This window comes from Gobio gobio (assembly GCF_949357685.1).
Source record: "Gobio gobio genome assembly, chromosome: 6".
Lineage (NCBI taxonomy): Eukaryota > Metazoa > Chordata > Actinopteri > Cypriniformes > Gobionidae > Gobio > Gobio gobio.
Genome location: NC_137102.1, coordinates 50,869,045 through 50,891,340, shown reverse-complemented (window position 1 = coordinate 50,891,340; position 22,296 = coordinate 50,869,045). Strand labels below are relative to the sequence as shown.

The following is a 22,296-nucleotide window of genomic DNA, read 5'->3' as shown; positions in this document are numbered from 1 at the left end:
GTAATCGTGCCGTACCAGGCTCAAGTGGAAATACAACTGAAATGGTTCTTAGAACCGTTCTGTCCGATGGTGGAAAAGCGGGGCTGAAGTTCCAAAGCCATCGAGTCAAACTGGGCGTGTGTGTGTCTTACCTTCTTAAAGAGTTTGCCGTTAGGCTGTAGCTCATCCTCCTCGCTCAGCAGCTCTCTCGTGCCGAGGCAGTCTCTTTCAGGAAAGTGTACTACAGCATATTCAAACACTTTATCCAAAGTATCCACACCCTCGTGCAACAGGGACGCCAACCTCTGCTGGCTGTTCACGGCCCGGTACGGCCCTGCCGGATTCCCGCTTACCTGATGGGACAGGCAATTAGAATGAAATCATGGGGAATATGTAGGACAAGCACAGGGTGTCAAATGTGACAGGGAACACTATTGTAAGCTGGACAAAAAAAATCCAAAACCACTCGTGTCATAATTCATCCCATTTTAGTTTCTCTAAAATATTAAACTAGCAATTTAATTAAGTGATGTTGTTCAGTAATGAAAGTGACTCAAATCCCTCCGTTAATCTAAGATAAATTGCGATAATCTCTATTTATAATAGGTGCACAACCGTTTAAAACTTTGGGGACAGTGTGATTTTTTAAAATAAAATTAATATTTTTATTCAGCAAGGATGCATTAAAGTGACAGTAAAGACATTTAGAATGTTAGAAAAGATTTCTATTTCAAATAAATGCAGTTCTTTTGAACTTTCTATTCATCAAAGAATCCTGAGGAAAAAAATGTATCACCGTTCCTGCAAAAGTTGATCATTTATAAAAATAAGAAAGGTTTCTTTAGAAGCAAATCAGCATATTGGTATGATTTCTGAAGCTCTACTTACTGCGCGCGCTTTGATCCTTTTAGCACGGGCCTGGTTCCCGCTGGCTCCGGAGAGCAGGTACCAGGGCAGGAACGTGATGACAGAATAAACCCAGACGACCGATCGAAAGACCTGCAGCAGGAGAGGAGACATGTCCTCCTTCAACTTCATCCTGAGAAACAAGAAAGAAAGAGAAGTTAGTGATTACTGCCCTCAAACCACACAAGCTTTGTCTTTAATGTTTGTCTTCCACTCACTTTGCGTTGTTCTTTACTTTCCTCCAAGCACTTGATGGTATTCCTCTTTTTCTGAAGGTCTTGCTGACTTCTTCTGGTTCTTCTTGAAGTGCTTTATAGTATAGATGGTACTTCTTGACCTTTCTACTGCCTTTTGTCAAACCTGCTGGCTGAGAGGGTAATTTCCTGTTCCATTTCCTTTTCCCACTCCAGCTTCCTGCTCTGACGGGGTGCAAAGACTCCTGGGTATAAGGATGAGCTCTCCCTGCAGGGAAACACAAGCAAAATGTGTTTTGTAAATATGCTTTTTAAAAATCACGATTTACAAATTGTTCAATCATAGAATTGTTTGAGACGCATCAATGGCCCTATTTACACCTGGTTTTAACGGATCACAAGTGGAAGACGGAAACACATTTCCGTTTACAACTGGTTTTATCCGTCTCGTTTGTCCACTTTCAACCATTTCTGTCCTGATTTCTTCGAGGGTAGGGTCTATGGGCGGGTATATTTCAGTTTATTTTGTCCATTTTTAATGGACAAAATAAGATTGCACAATTTACATTATGAATGTACATAGAGACGGATGGCCGGACGCTTAGTGGCCGGGTGTGTAAGCGTCGTAGTTTTTCACCAGTATTTTCACTGTTAAACACCATTGTTGAAATAATGTGGGATCAGGAAATGATGCTAGCTGGTGTCCTAAATACTATACCCTTAAATATGGCACTTTTAGTGGTGTCAGAAATCATAGTGGATAGGGCTGCACGATTTGGGGAAAATATCTAATTGCGATTATTCTGGTTAAAATTGGGATTGCGATTTAAAATGCGATTTATTATTATTATTATTTTTTTTTTTTACAAATGAAATGAATATGACTAATAATAATTATGATTATTATTATTGCTAATAAAAATAAGAAGTATTACTATTACAATAACATTTTTATTAAACATTTTAAATAGAGCATTTAAGAATAAATATAACAATATAATAATAATAATATTTAAATTTCACAGAAAACTTATTTTACAAATATATATATATGTTATCTGTTACCTATATGGGTTACCTGTTAATATGCCTATGACTAAAAATCATTAGAAAGGTCTAAGGATTTATTGTAAAAAAAATATTTTTGCTTTTTATCTGTGATATCAATTTCTTAAAGTCTATGTCTTTAATATGAAATATGAGCCTCTTCTGCATCCACTGTGGGGATTAAAACTCCTGTACATTGAAGAAAAACATATGGATTGTCATATACATTTATTTAGAAGTATTATTTTTCTTATTTTCTACCCAAAAGTTTCATTCATACTGGAAGCCAGAGGGCGCCCTCGAGCAGAAACTCCACAGACGCCTCAGAGAAGTAATCGTTTTCAGGAAATCCCTAATGTGAAGCTCGCTCTGTAGCTTCTATCCTCTGTAAACGAAGATAGAAAAACTTTGACTAATTAAAAATTAAGATAATACTTGCAACAAGATATGGTATACTGAGTTCTTCAAGCCTTCTCGGGTATTGTCATAATAATAAATTATGCAGTGCTGATTGACATTCTGTGATAAGAAGCCACATAAGCTCGACAGACGATATGAAGAGAGTTAAAACATGTTATTAAACGTTGTATTTTGCTGGACAACAGGTTTATGAACACTTCACACTGCTAGTTTGTGAAGATGTTTGACACATGTTGTTTTTTCAAACGCACGTTATAAGCGACTCAAACTCGCGGTGCTTTCAGACAGAGCAGCCTTAAACTGATCACAGCGCCGCTCTTCACTGACACGTTGGGCATTTATTTATTTCATTAAAATCCTAGCCTTTGCGCTTTCATAATCGCACATAAGCCAAATCATGATTGCGGTTCGATTTAGATTAACCGTGCAGCCCTAATAGTGGACATTATAGAGTGCACTTATTCAATCCCACAATGCACTGCAGTAACGAGTGTACAACCGTTGTACGCTCAACAGCTAGAGAATTCCCATAATGCACTGTGAGAGTAATTTGCCGAATTAATTTCCACATCTGACCAGAAGATGGCGCCCGCAGCTGAATCATCCATCCATCTTACAAACCGCTGGTAGAATGTGATTCCAGCGTAATACAATATACAGGTATAAATTCCTTTTTAATTGATTATTAATTTGTTTAATTACGGTTTATACATAGTTTCCATGACAGGGTTCAAGATAAATCTTTTCATTTTACTACTGGAGCTGCCAGTTTGTGAAGTTTCAAATGATTATTACACACTCACACACACCTACACACCTTCTTGCACACTCAAGTGTCCAAATTTACTTGTTTTCATTTCTCTCTCTCAAGTGGGAATAGTGAATGAGGGTATAGGGGTGATTTCGGACACAGCCTACTCTACCCGTATAAGCATGTGTGTTAACCACTATGCCAAGACTCTGACAGGATCATTGTGATTTAACTAGGGACGGCTGGTAGACAGTGTATACTCTGAGCTCAGAGGACAAACAACACAGGCTTTGTCGCTCTAGAAGGATGAAGCTCACACTAAAACAAGTGTTCTGTTCGAGAGGAGGATGTGTTCATGAATGCATGTGCGTGTTGAGGGGAAGAGAAGATGTGTGGGGTGGGGGTGGGGGTGGACAAGCATACAGACTGGGATATTTGGCCAAATTCTGACATCTCAAATAAAGATTGACCTGATAATCCAGCAGCCCATATGATATGAGCAGTGCTAAACTTAAAAATGAGGTTTGAAATAGGTTAATGATTTTGAGGTCCAAAAAAACCCCTAAAACCCCCTGGGTAGATGCATGTTTTACAGCCAGAGATAAACACAACACTCTTGCACAATTGCAAAACAAATAAGGAAACAGCCTCTTTCCCATCTTCCTTCTGGGAAAAACAACCTGCAGACTTTTTCGTTGGTTTTGATACTTTAGAGGAAGGTCAAAAAGACAGTCCAGAATATAATCTCAGTCTCAAATATCAGCTATACAGCAGAAATGCGTTCTCTCCATTGGATCTTCAATCATGGACTCCCCAGAGAGCTGTGGAGGTGGTCAGCCGATGTCACTGTATGCATATCTAGAGAGTCAGGTGGCCTATAAAATGCCAATATATGAAGTGGAATACTGAAATGATTAAATGCACATTTTACAGAACATAGTCAAGGTTCACCTATAACTTTATTTTGGAAAAATGTGCACAAAAGTAGATATGTTCATTGGGAACCAAACAACATTGGAGCCCATTGACTTTCATTAGCCCTATTCGGACGGGATTAGTTTAACATGGGGAGGTGGGGGTAAAGTAATTATTACCAGAGGTTCTCTGTGATTTTAGTCCCGTCCGAATGTGCCATCTAGGTAATCATTACGGACAATGTCAGTAAAGATTATGGAGACTTTTAACTTCTGTAAAAAGGTCCGGAAAAATGACCTCGGGTAATACTAATCCCGTTCGAATAGACCCACTGTAAAAATGTACAGTAAAATTCCATCATTTACTGTTTAAAAGTAGCTTTTGGCGCGTTTTGCAAGCATGGAGCCGCTTCAAACAGCACTCGGTTGCGTTGTAGGTGGTGGGACAACTGTGGCAAACCTCCAGTATTTTCCGCATACCATTTAAACCAAAAAGAAGATTGAAAGCAATTATTAGAAGCACAACACTTACATTAGAATATATGTTTTAATATTCATATAATATAAAAATCTTATTTAAGATTTTTTTAATATTCCGAGATTAAACACAGCATTTCCTCCCTGCTCCAGTTTCGCGTTTTTCTTGTTCGCTCACATGATAACAGGAAGCAACGTCATACGACAAGGAGGTTACTGTGTTGCGTAAAGCGAGTTACCCCTCCCACTTCTGCCAGTTTTACTGAGATGTCTTATCCCGTGCGAATTGGCCATTAACATTACAGATGTCCTGAGGTAAAATTACTTTACCCCCACCTCCCCATGTTAAACTAATCCCGTCATGATTTCGTTGTGTGAACGAAAAAAGCAGAGACATTTCTTAAAATACTTTATTTTGTGTTCCACAGAAGGAAGGTCATACAGGTTTGGAACAACGAGGGTGAGTAAATGATTTCCAGGCGATTTTTTTTAAGACTTGAACTTACACTCTAAAAAAAAAAAAGGTTCTATATGGCAGTAAAAGTGGTTCTTCGTCGTAATCAAAGAGGAACCACTTTTGGTGCTATATAGCACCTTAGTCAAAGAACCGCTGAAGAACCGCTGAAGAACCGCTGAAGAACCACTGAAGCTGATGGCTGAGAAAGGCTTCAGATAGGCCTCCATTGGCATTCAGTACATTTACACTCCCAAGACCCATAAAAGGCACTTAAAACGTCGTTACAAAGTCCATCTCACCACAGTGACTCTACAATAATTTTACGAAGCGACGACAATAGTTTTTGTGCGCAAAAAAAAAAAAATCTAAATAATGACTTTATTCAACCTCTTCTTGTCTTCCGTGTGTGCCTCCACGACGCATGCGCGAGAATATGAAGTAGCGCTGGCGTTCGGGAATCCATGGAATGCACACTTTAGTCCCATTTGAGCACTACGCCGAGACCTAAATCACGATCAATGTAGAATTCAAAAGCTTAGATACGGCGCGTCTTCCTCTGCTTGTAAACAAATCGCTTCTGGGTCATGTGTCCGAACGCCGGATCTGCGTAATATTCTCGCGCATGCGTCGTGGAGGCACACACGGAAGACAAGAACAAGTAGGATAAAGGCGTTATTTAGAATTTTTTTTTTAAGTGCCTTTTATGGGTCTTGTGAGTGTAAATGTACTGAATGCCAATGGAGGCCTATCTGAAGCCTTTCTCAGCCATCAGCTTTCAACAAAAATATCTTCATTTGTGTTCCGAAGATGAACGGAGGTCTTACGGGTGTCGAACGACATGAGGGTGAGTAATTAATGACAGAATTTTCATTTTTGGGTGAACTAACCCTTTAAGTCCAAAGTATACTTCAGCCGGCTGTGAAGGTCCGCATGCTGCCCATGTGACAATTTTCGTCATTTGGAGGGTCCGCAGACGTCCACACACGCCGTCCGCCCAGCCCTATTTATGCGACCGCGTGGACAGTACTACAACAATGCATGTGCGAGTGGCTTGAGAGTCCACTAGAGAGTGTGCAGATGTCGAACGTGATTTCCGCACTCACAGCAAAATGTGTATACTTTAAATGGCTTGCACGCTCAACTGTGCACAAGATGGAGTGGAATCCAAGTATACCAAGTATATCCAAGCATATAAAATCAAACACACCACACACTCCTAATCAAGGTGTTCAGGGTTACTTGAAAATTACAGCCAGGTGTGTTGGAGCAGGGTTGGAACTAGTCTCATCCTCGGACTGTTGGCTGAACGTCTGGTGCATATGGCATACTTTTCTCAAAATACTTCAGGACTTTCAAAGTCGCCATCTGATTGGTTGAATTCTACAGGATGTCTGCGAGACGAGTGTGTTGCGTTCTTTAACGGTCCGCTTACAAATGCTGTGACGCCAAACCCCCCCCCCCCCCCCCAGGGAAGAAGAACGCCGTTGTGTTTACAATGAGCGCTTACCAGGATCAACTAAACGATTTGCAAAAGTATGAGAAGTTTGGGGCTCCATTGTTGCAGTAAACTTACACAATGTTTTTGAATTAATAACTTATATAGATGCACGCCGGTCTGTTATAGCAGGAACATCGACTTTACACTTTCACTCCCCTAAACATGACGCGGAACAAATCAAACTGTGATTGGTTGCGTCACATGTCAGTCAAATGTCCTCTTGGGCGGTCCTTGACCAATGAAAGCTGCGATAGAGTCCAGACCATCAGTCTGAATGTCTGGCTACACAAGACTATGTTGGAACGGAAGTATACAGGAAGGTATCCCTCCAAGAGCAGGGTTGGAGACACCTACTCTATCATGTGAGGGGAAAAACAGACTTCTCAAACTACTTGTGATAGTAGGTTGTAAGCAGAATGTTGCTGTGATAAACATCATGTGGTAAAGTCGTTGCAAGAAGGTGCAGCAATAACAGACAGCACATTCCATGCCTCTCATTAAATCCCAGACTTGTTCGCCTGGAGACCGGTAGCACATGGATGTGAAAACCTTTCCTTCCAGAGGAATGTCACAGACTAGGGAGACCTGTAATGTTCACAACTCCCTCTCTAGTCCACACAGACCATTTATAGAAACTAAGCTGCAAAAACTAGGTCGTCCAGAAAGCAGTAATATCATAACCATGAGTACATTAACAATAGGACAAGTTTGACCAATATTTTAAAGCCTCTTCACAATTTGGCAAACGAAGAATGAGGTAAGCCTGTCATTACAGAGGTCATTTACGTACCCAAAGAACAGAAAAAACTGTTTCAAACTAATACTAAGAGTATGTTTTTGAAAGATGCATTTTTTGGTTAATTTGAAAATAGTAAAAGAACAGTAATATTGCATAATATTACAAATTAAAATAAATGTTTTAAAATGTAATTTATTCCTGTGATGCGAAGCTGAATTTTCAGCATCATTACTCCAGTCTTCAGTGTCACATGATCCTTCAGAAATCATTCTTAATATGCTGATTTGTTGCTCAAGAAATATATTATATGTAACATTTATTTTGTCACATTATAAATGTCTTTACTGTCACTTTTGATAAATTTAAATGTGTCCTTGTTGTATAAAAGTATTGATTTCTTTAATTTCTTACTGACCGCAAACTTTGGAACAGTAGTTTTAACAGTAACCTCATGAAATCATGATTTCAATTGGTAGGCCAGAATATCAATTCTCATCACAAAAACAATATTTCTTGATAAAAATCCTTTCCAGGTGGATGGGGAAAAGGAATGACGCTGCTGAAGAAGCTGTCCTGAACATTAAAATAGGCGTCTATTAATTTAAGGCCTCTAGCTGTCTAATTATTTATTATTATAATTGCTTACTATAATGGGACTGGGAGGAATTTAATTTCGTCAGGTTGTGACCTGCTGTGCCAGACACGTTTGGTGAAGAATGCAAAATGGCCAATTCAGTGGGAGAACATGAAGAATATGGCCTCTTTTTAAAAGATGGTCCCACCAAAAATCTTTTGTACAGTGGACACTAAAGCCAAGGAAAGATAAACATCCTCTTTCTTTATCAGTAAGCATTTAACAACCAACCACCCCTTCTTAAATGTATTTTTTTTCTATGGTTAACACCAAATTTACAATTCAAAAAAGCTAGATGGGGCATAACCAGGTGATGCCAAACCACAGCTACCATTGAAATATGATTAACAAATGTGCAATCATCCTCTGTCCCTTGTACTTCCATTTATACACGCTTTCAATCACAATTTCATAACCAAGTCCAGTCAAGCGCATCTAACTGTGATAGACTAGTGCACCTGAGGCACAGTAGTTAATTACTAGATGGTCACCTGAGAAGTGGTCAGTGTAGTGAAGATCTTCAGCAAAACTCAGGTATCAAATATCATCTCCCCTTAGCAACGGATCCAAACTCACTAGCACTGCCACAACTCAGAGTTAAAAGAGATACCTGTTACTTTAAAGGTAGGGAAGGCAATTTTCAGCGCGCCTAGCAATAGCGAGCTAGCTTTGAAAGCATGAGATCCCAACCTCCCTTCAGTGCATCTCCAAGACAGCGTTAAACTACCTCATGTCTCACAGCCCATAACATTACAATAATAATGAACATAAACATCTTAAAGAGCACTGACCTGTCTCACCTGACTGCTGCAGGTGATTGATTTCAGCGTTGATAGTGTTGCCATTGAAACACATATATTCGAGTCACAAACCACTCAGAGTGTAACATCATGAATTTCCATCGCTTCTAAATGACAGTAGTTATGGTGTGAACGCAGCATAAGCTGGTTGTTTTGGTTCAGGAGGAACTGTAAAAGGTGGCTGCTTTCAGTTGCGGTGCTCTGTGACTGATGTCTGTCTACATAGCATGAAACACTGATGACGTGTAATGTCTGCACGAGCAGGTGCGCCAAGATATGGAAATACGCATAAATTGACAGGCAGGTAGGACATCGTATTGGACAAACATTTTATGGTCCTACGCCTTCCACAGACAATATACAGGTGCTGGTCATATAACTAGAATATCATCAAAAGGTTGATTTATTTCACTAATTCCATTCAAAAAGTGAAACTTGTATATTATATGATTTCATTACACACATACTGATATAGTTCAAATGTTTATTTCTTTTAATTTTGATGATTATAACTGACAACTAAGGAAAATCCCAAATTCAGTATCTCAGAAAATTTGAATATTACTTAAGACCAATACAAAGAAAGGATTTTTAGAAATCTTGGCCAACTGAAAAGTATGAACATGAAAAGAATGAGCATGTACAGCACTCAATACTTAGTTGGGGCTCCTTTTGCCTGAATTACTGCAGCAATGCGGCGTGGCATGGAGTCGATCAGTCTGTGGCACTGCTCAGGTGTTATGAGAGCCCAGGTTGCTCTAATAGTGGCCTTCAGCTCTTCTGCATTGTTGGGTCTGGCATATCGCATCTTCCTCTTCACAATACCACAATAGGGTTAAGGTCAGGCGAGTTTGCTGGTCAATTAAGAACAGGGATATCATGGTCCTTAAACCAGGCACTGGTTGCTTTGGCACTGTGTGCAGGTGACAAGTCCTGTACGAAAATGAAATCTGCATCTCCATAAAGTTGGTCAGCAGCAGGAAGCATGGGCTGCGTCCCAATTCGCCTACTTATACTACGTCCTAAAAGTATGTACTCTTTTTGTGAAGAAAAAGTACATACTTTTGAGTGTGTAGCAGAAGAGTATGCAAGCTTTGGGACATACTACTTCGTCATCTTTAACGGACTCTGTTACGTGCGTCCCGTCACCGTTTAAACTGTCAATCATCGTCACAGTTCAAATCCCCCACTTTAAATTTAATTTCCTACCGTATCAGAGAGAAATGTAGTCGCTCGTTGATCTGCCTTTCGTGGGTCTTTAGACTCCTCTCATGTGTTTGCAAAGTTAATGGCCAAACGTATCATTACAAAAGTTCTCAATGCTGCTGCAGGTGAAATATAATGTGGATAATATTGAATAAATATCTTTTCGTCCGGTTAAATACTGATAATTGCTCACTCAAACCACTTTATCTAATCCTCTCCACTTAACCGTCAGACTCGCGTAACCGTCATGTTTGTAGTTTTTTAAACACTTTTTATCCGCGTTTGTAGTTCTAATCGAATCCTCGTCCATCTCGCAATGGGTTGTGGGCAATATCAGCCGTTAGAGTGCGCATCGATCTGCACTTCGGATTCTGACCGGAAATAGTAAACCATCCGGGAATCTTTGGAATACTTTTTTCAACATACTAAGATTTGGGACATACTAATTCTTTTTTCGAATACTATTTAGTACGGATAGTATGCGAATTGGGACGCAGCAATGAAGTGCTCTAAAACTTCCTGGTATACGGCTGTGTTGATCTTGGACCTCCGAAAACACAGTGGACCAACACCAGCAGATGACATGGCACCCCAAACCATCACTGACTGTGGAAACTTTACACTGGACCTCAAGCAACGTGGATTGTGTGCCTCTCCTCTCTTCCTCCAGACTCTGGGACCCTGATTCCCAAAGGAAATGCAACATTTACTTTCATCAGAGAACATAACTTTGGACCACTCAGCAGCAGTCCAGTCCTTTTTGTCTTTAGACCAGGCGAGACGCTTCTGACGCTGTCTGTTGTTCAAGAGTGGCTTGACACAGGGAATGCGACAGCTGAAACCCATGTCTTGCATACGTCTGTGCGTAGTGGTTCTTGAAGCACTGACTCCAGCTGCAGTCCACTCTTTGTGAATCTCCCCCACATTTTTGAATGGGTTTTGTTTCACAATTCTCTCTAGGGTGCGGTTATCCCTATTGTTTGTACACTTTTTTCTACCACATATTTTCCTTCCCTTCGCCCGCCTCTCTATTAATGTGCTTGGACACAGAGCTCTGTGAAGAGCCAGCCTCTTTTGCAATGACCTTTTGTGTCTTGCCCTCCTTGTGCCAAGGTGTCAATGGCCGTCTTTTGGACAACTGTCAAGTCAGCAGTCTTCCCCATGATTGTGTAGCCTACAGAACTAAACTTTGAGTTAATTAGCTGATTAGAGTGGGGCACCAGGTGCCTTCAATATTGAACCTTTTCACAATATTCAAATTTTCTAAGATACTAAATTTGGGATTTTCCTTAGTTGTCAATTATAATCATCAAAATTAAAAGAAATAAACATTTGAAATATATCAGTCTGTGAGTAATGAATGAATATACAAGTTTCACTTTTTGAATGGAATTAGTGAAATAAATAAACTTTTTGATGATATTCTAATTATATGACCAGCACCTGTATATGTGGAAGTGGTGGTTTGTTGTCTCGCTAATTGCATCATCAGGTTCTGCGCTCCTATTGGTTTTTGATTTGATGGTTGTCGTAGAAGCCAAATTGCAGGACTATATGTCAAATCTTCTGACACTGACAGAATTTCCTCTGAGGTAAAATTTTATCACAATGTTATGTCAAACTAGCGATCAAAGGCCCTGTTTACACCTGGTATTAAGAAGTGTTTTGACCAATCGGAGCACAAGTTGACAACATTAAATACAGGTGTAAACGGGGTCTAAAACGTTTTGAGCTTGTCCACTTTCGAACACTTCCAGAGGTAGTCGAAATCCCATTTATTGTATAAACGCTCATGTGATCGAATGAGTTCGAACAGCCACAAAAAACCACCTACTCTCCGCTTACTGACTTAATGGACAGCATATATCTGCTGCAAATGCGACCATGTCCCATGGGACTCTGTCCCAAACACACATGCATATATCATTCTATACACTGTGTGCAGAATTATTAGGCACGTTGATTTTCTGATCATATTTTTTTCCCAGGCACATTTGACCAATTCCAAACCATAGTAATCCTAATAACTATAATTTTTAGTCCATCTCTGCAAAACGGACTTCAGGATGGACTAAAATGAACTCCCAAAACGTACTGCCAGATTCTGGAAGATGAATTCTTCAAACAGTGGTGCAAGAGGATGTGGTGCTGGTCCTTCAAGAGTCACTCTCAACCTATCTGTCCATAAAGCCTATTAAAAAAAATTAAGTCGTCTTCATGTATTTTACAACACTTCAGCTTTTTTTAGATTCTTATTTAGTGGGGGTCATTTTTTAGGATTCTTTACCTAACTTAAGTCTCTGAGATCCTGACACCTTGCACTTCTGGAGACTCCAGGCAGGTTGCAGCTCTGGAAAAAGGGTTCCTGATGGTTTCACACTTAATTCTTCACCGTAATTCTTAATTATTTTGCAGTTAACAGGTGTCTTTTCTCCGCCACGTTTTCGTCTGACCCTGCTGACCCAATGAGCATTTCACTGTCCAAAGGTCATGCCTTAACTGCAATGTCTAGTATTGCATTAGTATTGCATCCTTCTCATGGGCATTAATAATTTTTGACTTTTCAGTCTGAGTTAAATCTCTTTTTTGGCTCAATTTATCTGTAAAAGAAAACATGCCTAATATTTCTGCACACCTAAATATAAGGTGTTTTTCATTTCCAGCCTTCATGAACAATTATATATCACTTATACATCATTAAATACTAAATGAATAGTAGTTATTAGGATTACTGTGGTTTGGAATTGGTCAAATGTGCCTGAAAAAAAAATATGATCAGAAAATCAATGTGCCTAATAATTCTGCACACAGATTTAGGTAGTTTGCATGATAAAACTAACCAAGATATGCCTCTAGTTTTAAGCACTGGATGTCATATGGTGATTGTGAAACACACTGAACACTTAACTACATGATTTCATGGTGAAATTTGACGTTTTTCATGTTAATCAGGTCAATTTTGATAAATAATCCACTGTGGCTTTAATTCAGCGTGAGCAGCGCGGCAAAAATAGACTCTGTGCCGAAACGATCGCGGCACAAACACATACATTCACCCACCCATTGACCTCCCCTCGAAGAAATCAGGACAGAAGTGGTTGAAAGTGGGCAAAAGAGACGGATTAAACTCGTCTACTTGTGATTCGATCAAACAAAATCAGGCCTGACTTCAGATTTTGGCCTAGGATCTGAGGAATCTTTTAGGATTCTCAACTTTTGTCTCAGACGGCCAAATCGTACGTCATATTGAAGGACATACCCAAGAAATATCAACCAGCCGGAACATGCTACAAAACAATGTACTAGAACAACTTAACAACCAAACAGCAACCATCTGGTACGCACTCACAACACACAAGCATTGTCACTGTGAGACTTGCACGGGCAAGCACCAACATGTTTTGTGTGTGAAAATCTGGTAACACTTAAGCCAAGTGGCAAATCTTTAACATGGAGAGGAGGAACCAGTTAAGGGGCTTTGGGTTAAATAACTACTAACTTCAGACACTTGAACTAAAAACAAAACGAGTTTGGAAAGTGTTCGCTTCCCTTTTCCTTTTGTGATCAAACTCCTCCGCACAAAAATGCAGACGGCGCTCGCAGAAGTGAAGGAACAGGCAAATCAGAGGCCCATCATTTACTTCCCATAATCCCCATTATACACCACTAGAAGAGCTTGGGTGTGATCAGACTTGTTCGTCTGGTCCATCACCTCGTGCTCAGGGTGTGGGAAAAAAGACATTAGTCATACACTCCTGTAGTGGGACAATCGTGAAGAATCCGACCCACTGGGAAGGAGGAAATCAATTCACACTCTGACAGAACTGCTGCAATACTATGATATTGTGTGCGTCTAAACCATGTGTGGCGGAACACTGCATACACAAACCAGAATAAATTCTAAAGATCACATTGTATTCCTGTTGTAATCTTGCTCGGTGCATCTCCCCCTTCTTCTAAATGAGTTTTTGAAATAAATGTCATTGCCCCACAGCACTGGTCACTCTGTAAAAGATGCAGCATCATGCTTAGGACTATTTATAGCGTTAAAGGGATAGTTCCCCAAAAAATGTAAAAATGTTCCAAACTCACTTTGAAACACAAATTAAGAGATGTGTAATTCAATGAATGTAGGTGAAACCTAGCCTAAATGAAATCTGTTGATATGGATTTATTTTGCAGCGCCTTTTTGGATCTTTTATGTTTTGGTTAACTGGACTTTCGATGGAGGGAGGGACAGTAAGAAACATCTCAGGTTTTATTAAAATGTATCTTAATTTGTGTTTAAAAGATGAACAGAAGTCTTATATGTTTGGAATGACTTGAAGAAGATAAACTTAAATACTAGAATTTACATTTTTGAGGGTGAAGCATTCATTTAAATATCATGATGGATAATGAGCTGTGTGATCCTGTTATTAAAGGGATAGTTCAACCAAAAATGCTGTCATCATTTAGGGGGCTTTCACACTAGCACTTTTGGTGCGCACCCGGGTTCGACAGACGCCAGAGTTCGGTTCGTTTGGATGATGTGAATTAGGGATGCCACAATTCTCAATATAATATTGAACCGTTCTGTATGGCATTCACGGTTCAATAAGCGCTTGTGAATTGCTTCGGTTTCGCATTTAATTACTTATTTTTCTACAAATTCTATCATTTGCCTCCTTCCCAATACTGAACAACGCGACATACATTCACATCACACGTTAGAGGTAGAGTTATACTCACGGAACACTATAGTTATTCACAATCATGAAAGTTCATTATGCGTTTTAAAGCCTTCATTCGTTTTAACATGCGCTTCTCCGAGCGCGCGCACTAAACGCCTGTCAAACACGTGATTACTGGACTTAGTCTTACTGCGCTAATACTGTCAAATACACACAAGGTTAACATAAACAGTCGGTTATGTCTAAAGTGAAAAAAAAATTGTGTGTGTCTGTATATTAGATGCACGCAGGTCTTAAAGTGACAGCAGTGCAGTAGTGAACACGCTGTCCTTAAAGGGACAGTTCACCTCTAAAATTATGTCATTATTTACTCACTCTAATGTTGTTGCAAACCTGTATTCATTTCTCAATGACAGAATTTTCATTTTTGAGTGAAATATCCCTTTAATGTTAATACAACAACAAAAGAAATCACTCACTGCTCTTGACTGAAGATCTTTAATACAGTAGCTTTCATAAGAATCAGTGTATATTTTATAGTGAAGTCTATGTAGTGTTTTTTTTGTACATTTATTCATTAAATTTCATACTTAAATACTGCTGTACAGCTCTGAGCTGCCAGTGTAAATCTTTATATATATTTATTTTATATTATACAATACACTAGGAATGTGTACAAGGGTTTTTTTTTAAGTAAAGTTTTAAGTTTAAGTAACGTTTTTCAATTCTTTTAAGTAAAATAAAGAAACTTTTTTCTCCTTAACCTCTTGCTGTTCCTTTCGCCTTAGAATAGAATAGCAAAAAACTGATGTGACAAGCCATCAGAACCGAACCGAAAACCGTGGTTAAAAACCGAGGTATGTATTGAACCGTGGACTAACTGTATTGTTGCATCCTAATGTGAGTGCTGTCTTCCGAACTCGGGTGCGCAGAACCGTACCCGAGTCCGCTTGAAAAGGTGGTCTAGGGTTCGGTTCAGTGAACTCTGATGTGAACGCAATCGCACTAAATCGCGGAAGTGAACCGCTATCAATGACGTAGGATTTGATAAAAATGTGCGTTTGTGTGAGTTTCACTCATTTTCCTGGCAAACAGAGAGCTGTAAATGTAATTTCTGCTCGTTTTCAGCGTTCTTTAGAGCATTTGCAGTACATTACGTACTGAAGCTTTGGTAACAAAACCAAATATAAAAGTGAGGTGAGCAACGCTACGCATTTTGCCACCTTCTCGCTCGCAGTCGTTACCAAGCAACGGGGTAAACAGCTGCTGCTTTGATGACGCAAACGCACCCCGGGACGGACCCAAATAATATAATATGAACACAGTCCAGCGAGGGCAGGGGGAGCGGAGAGCAATCGAACTCGGGTTCGGTCCAGGCAAGCGTACCTTACTCACACTCAAGTTGTTCCAAACCTGTATGAGTTTCTTTCTTCTGTTGAACACAAAAGATATTTTGAAGAATGTTGTTAACCACAATTGACTTCTATAGTATTTTTCTAGCTACCGTCAACTGTCTGGTTACCAACATTCTTTAAAATATCCTCTTTTGTATCCAACAGAAGAAAGAAACTCAGGGTGAGTATAAGTGATGACAACATTTTCATTTTTGGGTGAACTATCCCTTTAAGCACAAGTGTATTTTGGACTTTATTAGAATAACAAGACGCAGAACGACAAAAGCATGTTTGCATTCAGTGAAATGAAGATTTGACGCACCTGCAAAAAACAAGGAGGCTAATCTTGAGGAAAGGTGTGCATTACATAAATATGCTATGCATAAGAATAAGTAAGTCAATGTTTCAAAATCCAGTGCGCCTAAATGTGCAAGTCCATAGATACGCAGACACCTGCAGTTCAAGAGTTCAGATATATATGATATCATCTTTTCAAAAATGTATAAAATGTCTTGTGGTGACAAAAGCTGCCATTTTCTTTTCAGTATCATCTTGCATACTGTATATCAGAGCCACCTGCTGAAAAATATGTACACGTTTCATGTTTTATGGGGACTTTTCAAAGACATAATGATTTTTCCTAATGAGGACCAAAATATGTCTCCACAAGGATGAGGGTTTTGGATATTGCCATCTTTGTGGTGACATTCTGTCTCATAAGGCTATTCCTGAAACACACACACACAGTCTAGTGACCTAAAGGCTATACAGAAGCTCCTCATTATCAAACGATTTCTACAACCAACTTAAAGTCAAGTCATCTGGTAAAAACTGACCTGCATGGTCACCATTGTCACCAAACGCACTGCTTATTCTTAGAGCTGGCCTTCAACTGATAGCACATAATCCACAGGATTATCTCAAAGCATGTCAACCCACTATCTTCCCAATCACCCATAACAAACTGCAGTCCAATGCCACCAGCACACTGATCTGTGCCCTAATGCAAAACATCTTATTCATGATCTGCCTTTCCATCACACAGGGAATCTAAGCTAATGGCGTGTGAAATGTGTAAATGTCACGTTCGCTGGTGTGAGATCGTGTTTGTTTGTTTATGTGTCAGAGAGATTAGTGTGTGGTCATCACCTGAGTGTGCATGCAAGTGTATTGACAATGAGAGATGTACATATATGTATATATGTATGTGTCATTGCGAAAAGAAGAGGCCTGAGAGATGATCATCAGTATCAAGAGAGGAATGCGATACCATCCATATTCTACATTCCTCCGGCCGAGAGCTGTCAGAGCATGCAAACCCTCTTATACCAAAGTAATAACGCGCATCTGACGCTTTACTACATGCATGCGCGACTTTGATATGTAAATCAACCTTCTCCGCGCGCATTGGCACCACACGAACCATAGACAATAAACACTCACCTTATTCTTCCAAGCTGACGCAGCTGCTTCAGTCAGACTCGCAACATCCCATTTAAATTGCGAAAATATGTTCTAGAAAAGCTATACGCAGATATAAAGCAACAAATTGTTTTCCCCCCCCTTCTGGGTCGTTATATGTTGCGGTGGCTGACTCGCGCCGCCGTAGCTCTCAGCCCGGAAGTGATGGAAGCGTTGTCATGGCAGGGGCCGGCTTCTCGCCGCTTCCCATTGGCTGACGCCGGGTGGCGCGTGTTGGAGACTGATGTGACATCACTCTCGGGTTACCAGCGGTCATTATCGATTTGATTGATTTATTTTTCTATTTGCAGTGCTGTTTTTTAGATGTTTGTATTTTGCAGCAAAATTCTTCTTTTTAAGGGACTTTTATCGGTGGAGGGAAATGGTGATGTGTAACAGTGGATAGTGTCGTTGATTCTTGTGTCAGCTCGATGAGAGAGCAGTGCTGCAGCGCCCCGAACAGCTGGCAGGCGGCTAGCTAGCAATGAGAAATTCGACTCATTTCCGCGAATCGATTCTTTCGAACAGTTCAAAGAACTGGTTCAAAAAATGATTCAGTTATTCCTTACGTCACCACGTCACCTGACATCCCAGCGGGCGTGGTAAGTTCCATTGATAAAATTCATACTAAAGTCATTGCTGATAAAGATTGAGCATGTTTTAATAAACGCTGTTTATTGAAATCAACACTGCTTCGCTTTCTTCTAATCTGACATGCTTAAAATAGAGGGTTCTCGGTTTAATGGATCAGTGAATTGTTCACTCGAGAACCAATTCGGTCCGACTCGTAAACGAATTGTTCAGACTGGTTTTACGACCCACCATCTGACTCAAAAGAACGAGTCATTCACAAAAGTGATATCACTACATCAGATTCCCATTTACCGGTTCTGGGAATGTAAGTTTCAAATATTCCCTCATGCAAATTGAAATATATCCTATATGTTATAAAGTCGAAAGTTATTTTAACACTATTCAGGTATTCACTATTTTTACGCCATTCAGGTACAAGTGAGGAAATTGGGATGGGCGGGATATTTCCATTCTCATTGAAGCGCCGCTGGTGTAGTGGTATCATGCAAGATTCCCATTCTTGCGACCCGGGTTCGATTCCCGGGCGGCGCACTTACTTTTGTAGTAGGGGAGTTGGACGCGTATTTTATCCACCAAAAATAAATATATATATATATATATATATATATATATATATATATATATATATATATATATATATATATATATATATATATATATATATATATCACACATTAGCTCGCCTGTGTGTGTGTCTTCATTAGCTTGCTTTGTCATTGCTGGCTGAAAAATTATTTTATAGTATAATATAGTAAATATAGGCCTACCATGCAGTCTCTTGATTACCTTGTCATAAAAATTGCATGCATAATAATTAACCAATTAAATGTTTTAGATGGGCTTTAGATGTGTATAGTACAGTAGGGTACAACACAACATATGTTCATGTCAATTACCGCATATTCTTGCAGAATCAAAAGTTAAGTCAAAGTTTTTACTTTTCAAATATGCAAAAACACAGGAAACAGCAATGTTGGTGATGAATCTGATGATAATGAAATATGCATATAGTTTATAAGGGTATAAACCATTAAATAAATATCTGGGGAATTTCGGTACTCTGGCTGTCAGACACAATCAACACAGAACAGTGTAACATACATTGCATAACAAAAACCAACAAAACAAAACAATGAAAGAGTAGCCTATACACCGATCAGGCATAACATTATGAACACTGATAGGTGATGTGAATAACAATGATTGTCTCTTTATCACGGCACCTGTTAGTGGGTGGGATATATTAGGCAGCAAGTGAACATTTTGTCCTCAAAGTTGATGTGTTAAAAGCAGGAAAAATGGGCAAGCCTAAGGATTTGAGTGAGTTTGACAAGGGCCAAATTGTGATGGCTAGACGACTGGGTCAGAGCATCTCCAAAACTGCAGCTCTTGTGGGATGTTCCCGGTCTGCAGTGGTCAGTATCTATCAAAAGTGGTTTAATGAAGGAACAGTAGGGAACCGGCGACAGGGTCATGGGCGGCCAAGGCTCATTGATGCACGTGGGGAGTGAAGGCTGGCCCGTGTGGTCCGATCAAACAGACGAGCTACTGTAGCTCAAATTGCTCAATACGTTAATGCTGGTTCTGATAGAAAGGTGTCCGAATACACAGTTTGTTGCATATGGGGCTCAGGGGCTGCATAGCCACAGACCAGTCAGGGTGCCCATGCTGACCCCTGTCCACCACCGAAAGCGCCAACAGTGGGCCTGTGAGCATCAGAACTGGACCAGCAATGGAAGAAGGTGGCCTGGTCTGATGAATCACGTTTTCTTTTACATCACGTGGATGACCGGATGTGTGTGCGTCACTTACCTGGGAACACATGGCACCAGGATGCACTATGGGAAGAAGGCAAGCCGACGGAGGCAGTGTGATGCTTTGGGTAATGTTCTGCTGGGAAACCTTGGGTCCTGCCATCCATGTGGATGTTACTTTGACACGTACCACCTACCTAAGCATTGTTGCAGACCATGTACACCCTTTCATGGAAACGGTATTCCCTGGTGGCTGTGCCCTCTTTCAGCAGATAATGTGCCCTGCCACAAAGCAAAAATGGTTCAGGAATGGTTTGAGGAGCACAACGAGTTTGAGGTGTTGACTTGGCCTCCAAATTCTCCAGATATCAATCCAATCTGTGGGATATGCTGACAAGTCCTATCCATGGAGGCCCCACCTCGCAACTTACAGGACTTAATAGATTTTCTGCTAACATCTTGGTGCCAGATACCACAGCACACCTTCAGTTTTTTCCTGTTTTGGCAGCAAAAGGGGTACCAACATAATATTAGGAAGGTGGTCATTATGTTATGCCTGATCGGTGTATCTACACTATACAAACAGTAAACAGATTTAATAAAGTGTTTTGTTTTGCAAATACATTTTAAATTGTACACTGTGGGGTCCATATATCTGATGCCACGATTGAAAATACTTCTATATTGCATTTTTATAATATTTTTCATTTTACATCATACCATTTATTTGTTGTTTATTTATTTTTTTATTTTTTTATTTACATCTTCAAATTCTAGGGCGTCTTTTGGCTCCCATTTATAGAACAGATTGTGCCGGTTCAGGTCTAGTTTACAAAAAGCAATTGATGCCTCTGTCCTCTCTCCATCAGATATCATTATAAAATCTTAAACATGTGAGGAATCACTAAGGAATCTGCAAGCAGAACAGTGCTTACTTCACCAGCAAGTTCCCCACACTCTTGTGGTTTTGCTAAGGATTGTGAAATGTGAAAGTTTTGGATACGAACAGATCAAAAATAACAATATTGAAAAATCTTGGCCCACCCCCATATTCAAAACAAACAGAGCCAAAATGACCCCAAAGTGTCAAATTATGACTTTGTGAAGCCATTAAATGGAAAGGAACAGTAGTAAAGCATTGTCTCCTTTGTCAGATCCTCTAGGTGGCACCCGAGTCTTTTAGGCCACAGGCCTTCCTGCTGTAGGATGTATGGATTGATTTGAGCCCAGTAGAGGTCGCTCAGTTTCTGGCCGTGGTTTGGAAATGCACCTGTTGGCGCGCATGATTCACTAATTTCAGGTGTGTTTGTTAATATTTAACCTACGGCATATTGTAAAATAATTGTGAATATATATAATTTAGTTTGCATAACACAGTATTTACTTCAAACATGAAGCCACTTCAGGGGAAAGGCCAAATAATATAGGCTAGCTTATATTTCATTAGTTGTGGAAGTGATTTTGCTGTCTCATTTGATTATATATATATATATATATATATATATATATATATATATATATATATATATATATATATAAACTATGTATGGCAAAATAATGACTAGAAACGTCTTTCTCGTGAGTTCCGCGTAAAAACAAACAGCCTACCGCGCGACAGTGTATCGGATTCACGCGCTGTTATGAGTGAGTCATTCTTATGTCAGATTCATGACTCTTTTGAGCGAGTAATTTAAATTAATCTAGTTACCATTTCTGAGGAAAATGAGCTCCGTGAATCTGTTAATCGGTTACTGAATTAATCAACATCCGACTCACTGGACTGGACTCCAAGTTATCATTGAATTTTGTGTAGGCCTACTTCAGGTTCTTGTTGTTGACAAAGTGTAGTTGCACAGCATTGAAAATGATATGATATAAACACCTCGAGCTGTTTTGAACATGAGATATAATGACATGATGATATTTGTCCTCAGATTGCCACATGTAAAGCGTCTTGTTTTTTCATTACAGATAAGCAAGTAAGAAATATTTAAAATAAATAAAAGAATGAATTGCATGAAATAAAATACTAGGCCAATACATTTGGTATTTGTTTTGTCTTTGTTCTTCAAACTATGTTTTTTTATTAGAATAAATTATATTTATATTAAGATGAATGCTAAAGCAGGTGTAACCTGAAAAGGTTCATTGAAAGCCTATAATATATGCTTTATACTAATCTGAATCCACATACAATGAGAAAAAGTATTTGTTTTATGCATAAGGAGTGGAAAAAAATAATCTTAATGTTATGTGGCTTTTCTATACTAAACAGTTTATATTTATAGCCTTATAAACACGTTTTATTATGCAATTTCTATTAAAACTTTTGATATATTGACTTTAATCAATATATCAGCAATATAAGAATTGGAGCACTAACTCAGAGCGTTTGTGA

The 22,296-nt window shown here is 39.4% G+C and overlaps 1 protein-coding gene across 1 annotated transcript in view; it reads right to left on the bottom strand.

Moving 5' to 3' along the window:
• acsl3b (acyl-CoA synthetase long chain family member 3b) overlaps positions 1-17,731 on the bottom strand; it is a 48,183-nt gene extending 30,452 nt beyond the window's left edge. The window contains exons 1-4 of the mRNA XM_079820539.1: positions 17,533-17,731; positions 1,104-1,347; positions 868-1,018; positions 132-332 (exon numbers count right to left, since the gene is read on the bottom strand). Coding sequence (XP_079676665.1) covers positions 132-332; positions 868-1,017 — 351 coding nt within the window. The 5' untranslated portion in view covers position 1,018; positions 1,104-1,347; positions 17,533-17,731. The remainder of the gene's footprint in view (positions 1-131; positions 333-867; positions 1,019-1,103; positions 1,348-17,532) is intronic.
• Between the last annotated feature and the right edge of the window lie 4,565 nt (positions 17,732-22,296).